At 30.9% G+C, this 14,352-nt stretch overlaps 1 protein-coding gene across 1 annotated transcript; it reads right to left on the bottom strand.

Moving 5' to 3' along the window:
• Positions 1-10,606: 10,606 nt before the first annotated feature.
• On the bottom strand, positions 10,607-14,232 carry LOC149886581 (Parkinson disease protein 7 homolog). The gene is made up of 6 exons (XM_090090872.1): positions 14,087-14,232; positions 13,882-13,977; positions 13,065-13,124; positions 12,448-12,517; positions 12,262-12,342; positions 10,607-10,885 (listed from the first exon to the last, which is right to left on the bottom strand). The coding sequence occupies exons 1-6, from the start codon at positions 14,174-14,176 to the stop codon at positions 10,734-10,736; spliced, it is 549 nt and encodes a 182-aa protein (XP_089946998.1). The 5' UTR covers positions 14,177-14,232; the 3' UTR covers positions 10,607-10,733.
• Positions 14,233-14,352: the final 120 nt, after the last annotated feature.

Genomic DNA, 14,352 nt, shown 5'->3' with positions numbered 1-14,352 from the left:
CATGGTATTTATATTGAAAGATGAATAAAAATTGTTTGAATTTTGCAGAATATCAAAATCACCAAAATGTTAATCTCGAATGAAAAAGAAGATGTTGACTATGATCAAGAAGAAATATTTTATAATTCTGACTCATGTTCAATGAGTTATATAACTAATATTTATATAATTGAAATTTTGACTGAAAGATTTTGGTAAAATGTGCTTTTCTTAAAATACAAATTTGTGACTTCTCGGCCATCTTAAAAATAACGTTTCCAATTTGTATTAAATGCTTTTTGAATCTAGATTTGCAATTTAAACTAAAATGTTTTCAATATTCCAAAGATTTTCATTTATGAAAGATTGCACTTTTAAGAAATAGATTTTTATAAGCCGTTTTGACAACGTAAAATACTTAGTTTTTCATAATGTGCTTAGTACAATTTATAGATCACTATATTGTCAATGATGTGGTAAAATTTTAAATTTTGTATGGTTTCCATTATTGAGATAAAGTGACTGGGGTGGCATAAATATTTTTAGATGCCTGCTATTTTAATTTGTTAACTGTGGCAACTAAGAAAATTATTTGATAATTTTGAAACTGTTTTATAAAAGTTGATTTTTTGTTTAAAGGTTTATTTTAGAAATGAAAACTTGAGATACCTTATTACCTTAACTTTACCATTCTCTCATAAACTCTGCGTTTTATTCTATACTTTGTCTCCAATATATAGTTCACTCTTTTTCTCTATTGGCTTCTATACAAAAGTTTTATATGTGTAGCACAATGTGCTAATTACACTATTGTTGGTAGTTGCCCAGTTTACCGATTTATATACATTTATATTATAAACATTATACGTTTGTTGTAAGGGAAGAATTTTTTTACAACTCTTCAACACTTATTATTTGGCCACAGTTTTTACAGTTGATCTTGTTTAGGTTAATGTTGACATGGAAATAGTTAATATGTTAATATGGTTCAACCGGTAATATGATTCAACCGGTAGTTGGTCGATTGAAACAGGAAAGAAAACTGAAACTTTCAACTCGGCGCTTTTTCTTATAACTTAACAGATGTTGACGACTGCTCGCTCCTTTTAGACTTGTTAGTGGTGGCCAAGATCTGTCGACTCGCACTAAAACATGTTAATTCGAGTACTGAGGATTACACTGGTCAACACAATTTTTGCTGACTTGGATTTAGTGATTGTTTTTTACTAAATTCGATGCGGTAATTTTTTGGCTTCCTTTTTTGTCTGTCACATCAACTTTTTATTCTGCAGCGTATTAGTGTTTTACGATTCAATAGATAATACAAAATTTATTAATTGATTTCTCAGGGTACATAAGTAAGTAAAATAGGTTCAAAACGTAAGATACACAGTCAATTGAACAGAAATAAACAATAAAATACAGGATAACATCACACTTTTTTACATCTAGACATAAAAGTATGTGGCATATTCATGGAACAAATTTTCGTTTACGAGAGCACTTTGAGTGTTTCATGTCAAGACTCTCGTTGAGTACTTCATTGGCCTTGGTATCTATTTTCCATTACTTTCAAATCTTGAAAGATGAATATTGAGGAAATGAATCTTTATACTCAGTATCGAAACCAAATCCTTTTAGTTTGGAGGCTTAGTACTCCCCAAAAATCATTTTCCAATACACACAAATGAATCACGTGCTCTTTTTTTTTGACCTCAGTCATCGGGCTCTAAATTCTTGATGTTTTATTAACTTTTGTATTTGTGGACCATCAAAAACACCAGCTTTTATGTTTTCATAATTAAGTCTAGGAAATGTTTTGTAAATGAATTTATGGCAGTTACTTTACACTGGAAGAAGTTGCACAAATTACTTCATCAGTCCAAGTTTAATATGAAGAGGTGGGAAAATATTTTATAACATTCTTCTCTCCAACAGTCAGACTTGTTCTCGCTGACCACAGCTTTTGTTCCCAAAGTCTGCCTCTCGCTCAGTTTTCCCATAAGCATAAATATAGAAACTAATTATACCTTTCTTGTTGACTAAGTAAAAAGTTCAAAATTTTAAGATCAATAAATATGACTCATATATGGTCATCATACTTCAGTATATATCTTATACAATGTTTATGTTTTCATAAAAATTTTTACTTTTAACTTCACAGAGTGTCCAATAGGAATAGCAGCAAACAAGATGCCATTATGAAGTAATTTTAGATTCGTCATTGAGCTATTACATTTACTAGGATCATGTTGTGGAACATCCACAGCCGTTAACAGAGTAGCAACGTCATAATTGTAAACTAAATTCTTTTCAAGTTTTAAAGTGCGACATTTTTTTCTTTAACCCTGCAAGTTAACACTTCAGATAACTCGTTTAACCAGCTTTCAAGATCAAAAACAAGGTCTCGAATTTAATCATTGTTCTCTTTGGTTGAAAGTTTGATGTTTAATTGTTGATGCACCTACGAACTCTGTTATCTCAGATCTACAAACTTGCATCTGATACACTTGCTTTGCTTGCATCTTCTAGTGAAGGAAGTTCCTTTGAAAAATAGTATCTCATCTGAGTGAAGCACACCACAAACTGCTGAAGCCAGATTTGGATAACTTATGTTTTGTTTTATTTTCTTCGTATAATCAGAAGTCTTCGTGAAACAGAGTTAACAATGGCATCTGATACACTGACAGTCACAAACATAGTTTTAAAGCACTAACCAGTTTAAACTTACAGCAATAATTTACGGAACTTGTGTGGCTTTTTTCATGTCTAGGCTATCTAGATTACATTTTTACAAGACACGGGCTGTTAACCCTCCAGCTGTAACAAGGGAATTTCCCACATCAACTGTTACGTGGGTTGTTCCTATATCTTATCATTAAAGTCAACCAACTTTGTGAATATACAAGCAAATTAACTTAAAATAATTGCTCATAAATATTTTTTTTATTGTACTTTGAAAGTAAAAGGAATAAAAAAGTGAGAAAAGAATCCTATTAAAAAACAAATAAAATTTTACACCTACATGAAGTACACTAAAACATCAAGTTTTCAAAAATCTACAAGCTACTAAAACTTTCTACTCCACTTCATCATCTGTTACCTCATTGTCAAAGTATTTATCGCAAATAGACTTCATGTGACTCATGTACGTGAACTTATAACACTTTGTTGTCAGACTCATCATCAGATTGGATAGCAGACTCTGTATTGAAAGTATGGCCTGATTATTCTATATAATCATCTTTAGAACTTAAGTCCGACACGGCATCTGCGCTCGAACTATTCATCAAGTTTCAGCAGTACAGCAAGAGTTCTCTCATCAGCTAAGCTCGTCATTTTTGTAATTATATCGCATAATTTCGCAACTAAATGTCTAAAAATACTTAAAAAAAACACAAAATAATAACTGTAAACAACAAGTCCAACATAGGGGTATACCGACACCCCAACTACATTAGATACATCTCAATAGCTCACAGAGAGACCAGGACTATTTTATTAGATCTGAGAACTTAGTTGCAGGTAGAGAGGGTACTTATGAGTGAGTTTATGGAACCTAGACCAAAAATTACGAGCATATCACTCCTCCTGAGGGTTTTTATACCCCTACGGTATGAAAACGTAACCCTCAGGTGTTGCAGGGTTAAAGCTGATTGTAAATAAGAAACTAATTTAAAAAACAAAAAGCTTTAAACATTATTAAAAAATATATTATTATACAAAAAAAATTAGTATAATCTTTCTTTTTAATTTAAACGAAAGTCGTTTAGTATCAAGCCATTTTTCAATAAATTTCATGTAGACTGCTTCAATATGACAAACCAATAAAAAATTGTGTGAAAGAAACCTTTTGGTTATTTATTGGCCTTCAAAACGTGTTCACTAGGTATTCCATTGCCAATCAATTTTTCAAAAAGCGCTTCTTTAAATGTATCTTTATTAACCAGCCTTAATAATATGTATGAGCATTAGGGCGTTCCGTAATTCAATGGAGAAAATTTTTTTTTCGATTTTTTTTGCTCCCAGGCAATTTTCCCATTTCTATTGTTTATGTAAACATATTGTTAAATTTTTTTAAGCCTGAATTAACGTTTAAGGTTGCCACCGTGTGCTAGAATTAATAGAATTTATGTATTTTTATGGTTTTTTACCATATAAAAGCCTATATTTAATGTAAATTTTTATACCATACATTTTAAGTTGGTAAACACTAAACAAACATATATATCAACAGAATTAACGGTAAGTTAAATATATATATTATATTGTTAGTGAATTGTATAGTAATTAACAGGATTGTATGCGGCAAAATCGTGTTATAACATGAATTGACATCTTAACTCAATCCCCTCGTGCTACACTCCATTGAAAGTTGACTGTTGTTAAGTGTGGGTGTTTTATTACATTGTTCAGGTTTTTGATGTATCTTTTTAAATTATAGTTGGCAGCCTTTTGTTAGCAGATACTTTTCTGTTGTTGAATCTAAAAATGGGTTTAATGTTACGTTTGCTTCGTTTAGATGGGTTTAGTTTTATCTTAATATAGTTTAAACAACTACCTAATATGAATACAATTTATATGTATAATATAAATATTATAATATAAATGAATAAAACATATATATACCTTAACTATATTGTTAGTATATGATTGGTGATTGCTTTAGACATGGCTGATTCAGCAATATCGAAAAGAAGACAACAGTCACAAAATATTTGGTTGATAGGAAATTCTATTGATGCTCTGAGCCAAACAATTATTCCCACTAATGGGGATATTTTGAAATTATTTTTTCACCTGAACTGTGAATTTAAAACTGAGAAATCAATAAAATCAAATTCAATTGTTGCTGATGCAGTATGTGAAGCAGTTCTAGAAGTCTGGCATAAGACCGGTATTGAAACCCAAAGGAAAGATAAAATCAAAGAAAAAATAACTAAATTGCATGATGAATACAGGAACGTTCAAAAAAGAAAAGGCCAAAAATCAAATGAAACTAAACAAAATAATTTTGTAGCAATGCTTGAAGACTATTTTTTCATTGCGAAAAACATCAAATCTGACTTTAACAAGCCGGACTTTCTAACAATTCATTGGGATGGAAAAATTATTGAAGGGGATGGGGAACGATTGGCAGTTTTAGTTGCAGGTGCACCAAATTATGTAGAAGGAAAGTTGCTGGGCATTCCAAAAATCATGAATGGTACAGGATTAGTCCAAGCAGAGACAAGCTTTGATCTCATTAAAGACTGGGAGTTGAACAAATCTATCATCGGTATGGTATTTGATACCACAGCTTCCAACTCAGGAAGGAAAAATGGAGCTTCTGTCATTCTAGAAAAAAAGTTGAATTCTAAGCTGTTTTATTTACCATGTCGCCACTATATCTTTGAGATTATTTTGTCGTCCGTATGGAAACACCTGTTTGGCCCAACAACAGGCCCGACCAATATAGAATTTCTAAAATTAAAGAACTCTTGGGACACAATCCCTCAAAAGAATGACAATTTTAAATTGCTGGACGTAATTGAACGCTCGTTGAAATCCACAAAAGAAGATATGATTAATTTTTTTAAACTGTCCCTCCAAGAACATACATTTATAAGAGATGATTATAGGGAATGCATTTATGTCACGTTGTTACTCCTTGGTGAGAAAAATGTGAAAAAGGGAGAACAATGGCTTAAGCCAGGAGCTTTCCATCACGCTAGATGGATGGCAAACATTCTATATGCAGCTAAAATGTATGCATTCTGTGAGTATTTAGGTTATGATAAAAATATGATTCAGAAACTGCATCGCTTTTGCCTATTTACAAGTTTATTCTATGTAAAAGTTTGGTTGACATCTTCAAACGCTATAGATGCTCCTATCAACGACCTACAGTTTTGGAAGAACATGCAAATGTTTAAAAAAATTGACCCAGGAGTAGCAGAAGCAGCTTTGATAGCTCAAACAAGACACCTATGGTACCTAAGTGAAGAAGTTGCACCCTTTGCCCTCTTTTCAGGATCTGTGTCAACCCATGAAAAAAAGAAAATTGCTTCAACAATTCTGAAAAAAATAAACGATGAAAATATGGAAACTGGAGTGCCAGTAATGCCACAGATGAATCAGAACGTGAAAGTGAGCTCTCTAATTGGAAAAAATTCCAGGCTTCTTTTTGATCTTTTGAAAGTCAATACTAAGTGGCTTTCACTATACCCCGATGAATGGTCAAAAAATTATGAATTTAACTACATATCTGGGATATTAAAGGACCTAAAAGTTGTCAACGATTTAGCAGAAAGGTCAGTTAAAATAGTTACTGACTTTAATCAAAGTCTAACACGGAATGAAAATCAAAAGCAGTGCCTTTTTCAAGTAGTGGAACAGCATAGAAGGAACATACCAAAGTTTGATAAAGCATCAATGTTGATGAAAAAGTAGAACTCTTTTTAATAAATATGTATGTAAATGTGTGAATATAACTCTGTTGGACTTATTGGAACATCAGTTACCAACATTTTCTTTTATAATGGAAATACATATTTTTACAATTTATACAGTTTTTATTTTATTATAATTTTTCTTTGGTAAATTTTATCTCGCATATCCAAGTCTAAATATGTTTTAGTGAATTTGAATCTAATATAGAAATATTTTAATTTAATATCTGTAACATTGTTTCCAATTGATTAGTTATATACAAATAATAAGGAAATTAAAGTTTTCTATAACTTTGTTTTGTTACTCATTTCATAAACTAGTAATTACTTGAATCTCAAACATTTATTTTTTATTTTGCATAAAGGTCTAAATCAATTAATTATATCATTGTGTTCTAGTAGCAACTTTTATGTTTAGATTCATAGTTGCAATCAATTAAAGGTATTAATTAATGTTCTGCATTATTATCCCAAATTCATGAATAAGATTAAACTTTAATAATTCATGATAACTTTAAAAGGCTGGTGGCAATTTTAAATCAGCAGGTATTGACCTGAATTTGAATAATGGTCATATCTTATCAAGTCAAATGGGAAAACTACCAGGGAGCTCGTATTTTCAAAAAAAATTTTTTCTGAACACCCTAATGAGCATGTTCAAATGGTTTTTGAAAAACTGTTTATATGAGAAATGTAAAAAAGGCATGTACTTAAATATATTAAACAGCAGAAGTTGTATAGCAAATATACTCAGAGGTATATTTGCTATACAACTTCTGCTGTTTAATATATTTAACTTGTGAGTTTATGCAAAAAAGGTAGAAGTTATAATAAAGAGATTTTTTATTAAAAAAAAAATTCTATAACTGCTAAAGTGAGAAAAAAAATTATACAAGGGCTTTGTAAAACGCTCTGCTTAATTTTCTAACATATCACTCTGTTCAATTGCATACGTTGTATTTAAATGCGCAAACCATAGGAATTACTACACAAAAACCATAAGAATTACTACAAAAAAATGGGTAGAAAAATGATTGTTGCAGTTAAAGATTAGAGTTAGCTACCTACCTTTGTCTTTTGGAAAATGGAAAAATGAAAAAATTTTATTAGCAGTTTCACTTGTATTTGTAATGATAATTCTGGTCAACATGAAATTTCTGGCAAAAACTTTTAAATTAAATTTTAACTAAATATGGGCTGCTGATTACAAATATGAACACTAAGAATATGAACACTCACTTTTTGTCTATCACATCAGGATTTCGAGCTATATTATTTATAAATTTTTAAAGAAAATTGCTCATCGTCCAATATAACGAAGGTTTCAGGATAAAACACGTACTTTTTATTACTACATTTTGTATATTCTTATTCAAGGAATAAAAAAATTACAAAGTCCAAGTTCAGCAAACCAAATATAGTGACATAATTAAAATACAAAAAACAAAGATACACACAAACGAACACATATAAAAAGTGCGCAGATTAATGGCAAATGGCAGTTATATAAGGTTTTTTTTCTAGGCTGATCTATAATGTACAGCTTCTGAGTTATCTCTCATCAAGATCCAGAAAAAATGTCCCATCATATGTGAATCCCACTGGCCTTGATACCGTTCTTTCAATGTTTTATTATCTTGATGAAAACGCTTCCCTTGTTCCTCGCTCACATCCCCAAGTTTTTCCAGAAAATTGTCCAAACGGCTGTGCAAATATTAAATCTTGATCCTCGTTCTACATCCAAGATCTCGCAGGCTCATTAGTAGCTCTCCTAAAATCTCTTTACAGTTGTCTGGTTTCTTACTCCCTAGAAAATTCTTCACCAAATGAGTTTTATTTTACAAAATGCGTTCCAAGCTCTTTATTTTTGTCTCGTTCATCGATGTTAAAAAATCTCTCATAAAATCTCGTTTTTATTTGAGGTCCACCAAGTATTCCATTTTTTCTTCTCTTTATTGAGACCAGGAAAAGTTGAACATATATAACTGAAGTATTGTCACTGCGGTCTAAACCTTTGACAAACTGCTTCATCAATCCAAGTTTTATGTGCAAAGGGGGAAACATAATCTTTTTCCTATCCACTAGAGGATCATTGACGACATTCTTGTCGCCAGATGCCAAAGTCTGTCGCTTAGGCCATTCAATTTTCAACCAATTCCTTGCTGTATCTTTATTGTCCCAATAACACAGAAAACATGGGTATTTGAGGTTTTAGTAATGATAAAAACGGGTATGTAACGGATATGCGGATGCATGCGAATTGTGGAAATCGACACTTTATCTTGTGAAGGTCTCTTTTTCTTCCATTAAAGTTATCATTAATGTACGCATTGTCTGCATATCCCTTACTTACTCTATTGCGCAAAAATGAGATGTGATAAAGAAAATATAAGCTCAGATTTAGATTCAACATCCTCAAATTAGTTTAAAACTGTTCTTAAACTCCATGCCAGAGAAAAAAATATTTTTTTTACATACCTGTGTAATTGCAGCAAAAAACAACGGCATTTGAATTTTGAAGATGATGAAGAAAATGATGAAGAACAAGACGAAGATGAAGAAAAAGAGGTAAAGTAGACTTTTTCAACAATTATTATCTCCATTAGACATTAACTCCGTGACCACAATAAGTTTCAACAAATCATTTTTTCTCTTATTTATCATAAGAGAAAAAATGATTTGTTAACTGTTAAGATAATATAGAAAATAAACATGAAACTTTATATCGCAGATTCAGTCAAAATTGAAATTGCATTTATTTACAAATCTCATCTATACTACATATCTCACACATCGTTTTTCATATTTTTCATTAAGTTTTGTCATGACTCATGCAAGGTTTGACCTGAAAGGACTCATGCAAGGCTGGACCTGCCGTAGGCATGTCTTTGCCTCATAAAGCTAGTCTTGTTCTTGGTGGTGAAGCTAGGCGGATAGATCCAGAGTGCCGAAGCCGGGTGTTTATACAAACTACTGTTTGTACAAGTGGATTGTAACTATTTTCGAAGTGTGTTAAATCGAAGTTACTAAAAAAAGTTTTGATGAAAATCTTGAACGTAATTTTTTAAGGTTTTCTCCTGTATTAGAACTATAACAAATTCATACTTTGTACACAATGCCAGGCTTGAACTTTAGCCTGGCATTTTTCTAGTAAATTATTTTTCTTTTACTTTTAAAGTTTGGCTCAAATGAGATGTTTAGCAGTAAGTGGGTAGGAAAATATTTCCGAATCAAGTGTCACTGACAATTCGGCGACAACTACTGTCACCACGATATGAAACTCAGTGGTCCGACAGGATGAACAATAAACTTACCTGCGTGTACAGCTAAAATCAATATTCTTCGATGCGATGAATACAAACTTTAAATTATGTACGCGCGCCAAGGTATGTAGTTGGTTCAGTAAATGAAGCAGTTTTAGACTGAAAGTTTCAAAAAATGTTTGTAATTATCTGGGAAACGGCATGTTACAGAGGAATCTTCATATTTAACAAGTCGCAATTTTTTAGGTTTGTAAAGTTAATCAAATTTGTAAATGAATCGGTATCTTTCGGCAAGAATTTATATTAGAAAATATGACGCCTGGAAGTAGGTCTAAGATAAGGCACTGTTTCGACAAGTGGAGAGGAAAAACGTTTATGGTAAAGAAATTGATGACAAGCCACCTATTTCGGAACGACAGGTTTGGGGCTATTGTCAAATCGAATGAAATGGAAAAGCATTTGATAGAAGGTTTTTTGTAACCAATTGTCTACCTTTCATCTCACCTACCACCTCAATATCCAATTGAAGTTGCAGAGCTGTAAAAAGACCAATTAGAACGTGAAAATCGAGATGAAAAGCATGATAAAAGAATGCGACTGAGAGTTTGCTGACCATTTAAGGAAAGAAGGTTAACTGGGCTAGTTCGCAATCGCAATATTCAAAGCAGAAACCAGATCACCGGTGCTCAAAACCTAAGACCCACTCGTTCAAAGAGACATTTCAAGTCTTCCAGGTCAAAGAGACATTTCAAGCTTTGAGCACCCAGTGACTTGACTTCATTCGAAGACTTCATTCAAAAACTTTTTTTTTTCTATTTATTAACTTTTTTTGCTCACTGTTGTGCAAAGTCGCGCGAAGATCTGGCAGAACACTGTTCAACAGGCGATTTGCTAGCTGGATGGGGAGTGGCTGATATCATAGTAAAGATAATATCAAGAAAAATAATAAAATTTCGACAACTACATATTAATAATGCAAGAGTTTTTATGATTTACTAAGATACAACATAAAGATCTGGGTGTCCATAAAACCGAACAAAAAGACTTAAACAACACACACTTATAAAAGCATGGCCTTTGAAACTTCTTTCGCTACATCTTCACCAACCAATATCTTTACAATTTCAAGAGAAAAATCAAAAGTTGTTCCCGGTCCCTGGCTGGTTACCAAATTACCGTCTGTTACCACTTTTTCTTCTTTATAAGTATATCCTAAATAAAAATACAAGTCAAATAAACAAACGTAAATTTTTTTTTTATGTAAAACTTTCAGTCATATTTACAAACGACAAAAATGTTTATAGAAAAATGTTTGTTACTATAGGGGCCTGTGTTTGCGCCAATAGTATCAAAGCAGATTCTATACAGATATGGTCCGAAATCAAGTTTAAAAGGTCTGTGCCTTTAACATCCTGACTTTGAATATTTTTTTATATAGAGTTTGGTTGTTGAAGAATTTACTCTTGCAAATACTTTAATATGACCTTTTACGTTTAAATCAGCTACAAGCCTTAACCCAGACCTGCTTCTTGTTATTTCTTAACGCAGAACTGCTTCAGGGAATCAAGATACCAGAGAGAATGCACAAAAACTCACTGGGCAATCTATCCTTAATGTAAGATAAATGTATTTTTGTTTGGTAAGATGAAATTTTTTCATAAAAATAAATTTCATAGTTGTTGCTAGTGTACAAGCAACCAATTCTAAATTGGCTCCCAACGGTACCTGTCTGTAATTAACTGACAAAGGTACTTGTCATATTGGTAAATACTTATATTATAACTAATATATTAAATTATAAAATATTTAAAATAAAACTAGATTATACAATTACGAAACTTCTATTTATTATTTTCAAACTCTATTTCAAATTCAATTAAATACATGTTAAATAAGGGAAAGATTCTAGAATTAATATGATGTTATTTTTAAGAGCTGAAAAGCTTTTTAGTTTAAAAAAATCGCCATCCGCCAGTTTTCTCGTTGAAAATGACAAAAACTGGGAAAGAAGGGTCTGTAAAATAATAGTAAGGTACTACAGAGAGGGTTTGCGAACCCAATAAAAAACTATAAACCATAGCCTAATTTGTGGAGGTCTGCAGTTTTCGATATTTTGAAAGATATGAGAAAATTTGAGTAATTTATGAAAGTCAGCTAAAGAAGAAAATTAATAACGAATCCAATAAACAAACGATTTCCTAACTTGCGTGAATTAAGTCTGCATTTTTTTCGGCAGCCTTTACGGTAAAAGTCAATTTGTTGGTAATCATATTGCTGGCCATTGTCAGTCTCTTAGATATAAAACTTTTTATTTAAAGCATTTGGCAGGATATGATGCCTTATTATTTGAAACATTTTCATGAGAAACATTACGAATAATTATCCTGTTCAATTACATACACATGGCCACTTCTCAATACAAGTGTTGATTCATGCCTCGATTTACACAGACCAACTGCTATCGATAAAAGCTTACCATCATATGCTATTTCAGCAATTATGTACAATTCAACTATGTTACAGTTCAGCGGATGTTTTTTTGCATTATTCACCCTCCACTGTTTATTTTTTTAAAAAAAAATTCTCACCGTTGAGCTTTTTTCTCAAGGATGGATATGAGGTTATTTGTTTTCCCAGCCCAATATGATGAGCAGCTAAAACTGTCGGACCTAACAAAAAACATTCGTTATAATTTTTTATATAAAACTATACTCTCCATAAAATGCAACCAGAAAAATAAATATCAAAAACAAAACAAAAAATAATTAAAATACCTGCACAAATAGCAGCTATAAGATGCCCTGACTTGAAATGTTTTTCAAGGATGTCTTTCACTGTTTTAGACTGATGAAAAATAAAGCAAAAATAAATTTTTTAAAAATGTTTTATTTCGTCTTTGTTGCAAATAAACACAATAAATAAAACTGAGTTTCATTTTTTCTTGAAATTTTGATTTGGATTCCACAAAAGTCATACATAGTTATGTAAAACAGTTAAAAATTCATATGCCTTAACGTGAACTAAGCTCAAACTCAAACAAAAGCTGATTTAAACCTCGACAAAAAAATCACAGTAATTTTATTAAATTCAGTAAGATTGGGATGCCAATAAAATTACAATCTGTAGTTTTTATTGATAAATAATGTAATACTAAAGTTACAGATTAAAATAGCGTAAATCAAGATTAATATGGTTAAATGCATAATACCAACTGATTGAGATTATGTGGTTAAGTGTATAATACCAACTGATAGAGATTATGCGAAAATGTATCCTTATTACCACATGATTAAAATTTTTCATAAACTTTTAAATAAATTGACAAAAAGAAGAACTTCATATGCAAATAAATGATCTGATTGCACTCAGAGTAAAGTGATAAAAATCATACTTCAGAGAGCTTCTTTGCACCTCCCATGCCACCTGGGATAACAATTACATCATAAGTTCTCTGTAATAAACAAAAATAACTGGTAGAAATGAAAATAATAACCATGTAATATCAAATTAACAGGAAAATAATTTTGAAAATTATGAGAAAATTTGGGTTAAAAAAAAAAAAAGAATAAATCAGCACATTCTGCTCTGGAAAATGTTGAATAAGTTAACAACTTATTTAAATATTTTTAAAGGCACACAAAAAATGCTTTTTTAAACTATGTGTTTAATGTAAAACAGGATTGCAATTTTTTTTGCTGCTCTTTTGAAATGAAAGAATGAAGACGGGAGGGTACTTTTAAAGTCACAAAGTTCTTTGCTCCGAGACAAAAAGAGAAATAAAAACAGATTATAAAGAAATAAAAAATTAATAATTTTAAAGAAGAAATGTTTTAATTCAAAAATGTTAATGGAAAAATTGAATGAAATGCTGCTCATGTAATTATAATTACCATTAACTTATACTACTACATAATTATAATTACCATTAACTTATACTACTACATAATTATAATACCATTAATTTATACTACTACATTATTATAATTACCATTAATTTATACTACGGCAATAATATTTTAAAATATAATACAATTTCAGTGCAAACAAAATGCTGTCAAACGAAGTGTGATTCATTCAAATTAAGGTAAACTAGTTCAAAAAATGAAAAATATTTTAGGTTCCTAAAAGGAATATCATTAATGTGCAACAAAAATGGAAAACAGTCTCAAAAAAAAAAAAAAAGAAGAACAATTTTTATATATTCTTACATCTTTAACATTTTCCAAGCATTCATCTGGTTGAATATTAACATTTCGGCTACACTTGACCAATTTTCCATCAAACCCAACCACTGTAACATCAATCTGGTTTAAGTCAATAATTAAAAAACTTAATTTCCTTCAACCAAATTAAATGAAGTAGATATATGGTGCAGATAAAACAACACTCGTAATGGGATTAACAAAATCCTGCCTTAGCTCGTCTCAGCACATCAATGGTGATAACAGATTCCATTTCTTCTGCTCCTTCAGCCAGAAGTACCAGTGCTGCTTTTGCAGACATTGCTAAACCTTGTATTATATAAATGCTTAAAAAGAAGACAAGATTATATAAAACGGTTAAAATGCTTGTAAAATTCTTAAAATATATAAAATGCTTAAAAAGAAGACAATAAGTAGAAAAAAACTTTGTAAACCAAATTATTTTACATTAGAAATAACATAAGACACATAAGAACT

Source organism: Hydra viridissima, unplaced genomic scaffold (assembly GCF_058129835.1).
Source record: "Hydra viridissima isolate aposymbiotic clone 2 unplaced genomic scaffold, HvirCarnegie_v1 scaffold_6, whole genome shotgun sequence".
Lineage (NCBI taxonomy): Eukaryota > Metazoa > Cnidaria > Hydrozoa > Anthoathecata > Hydridae > Hydra > Hydra viridissima.
This window is presented reverse-complemented; position numbering and strand designations above follow the sequence as displayed.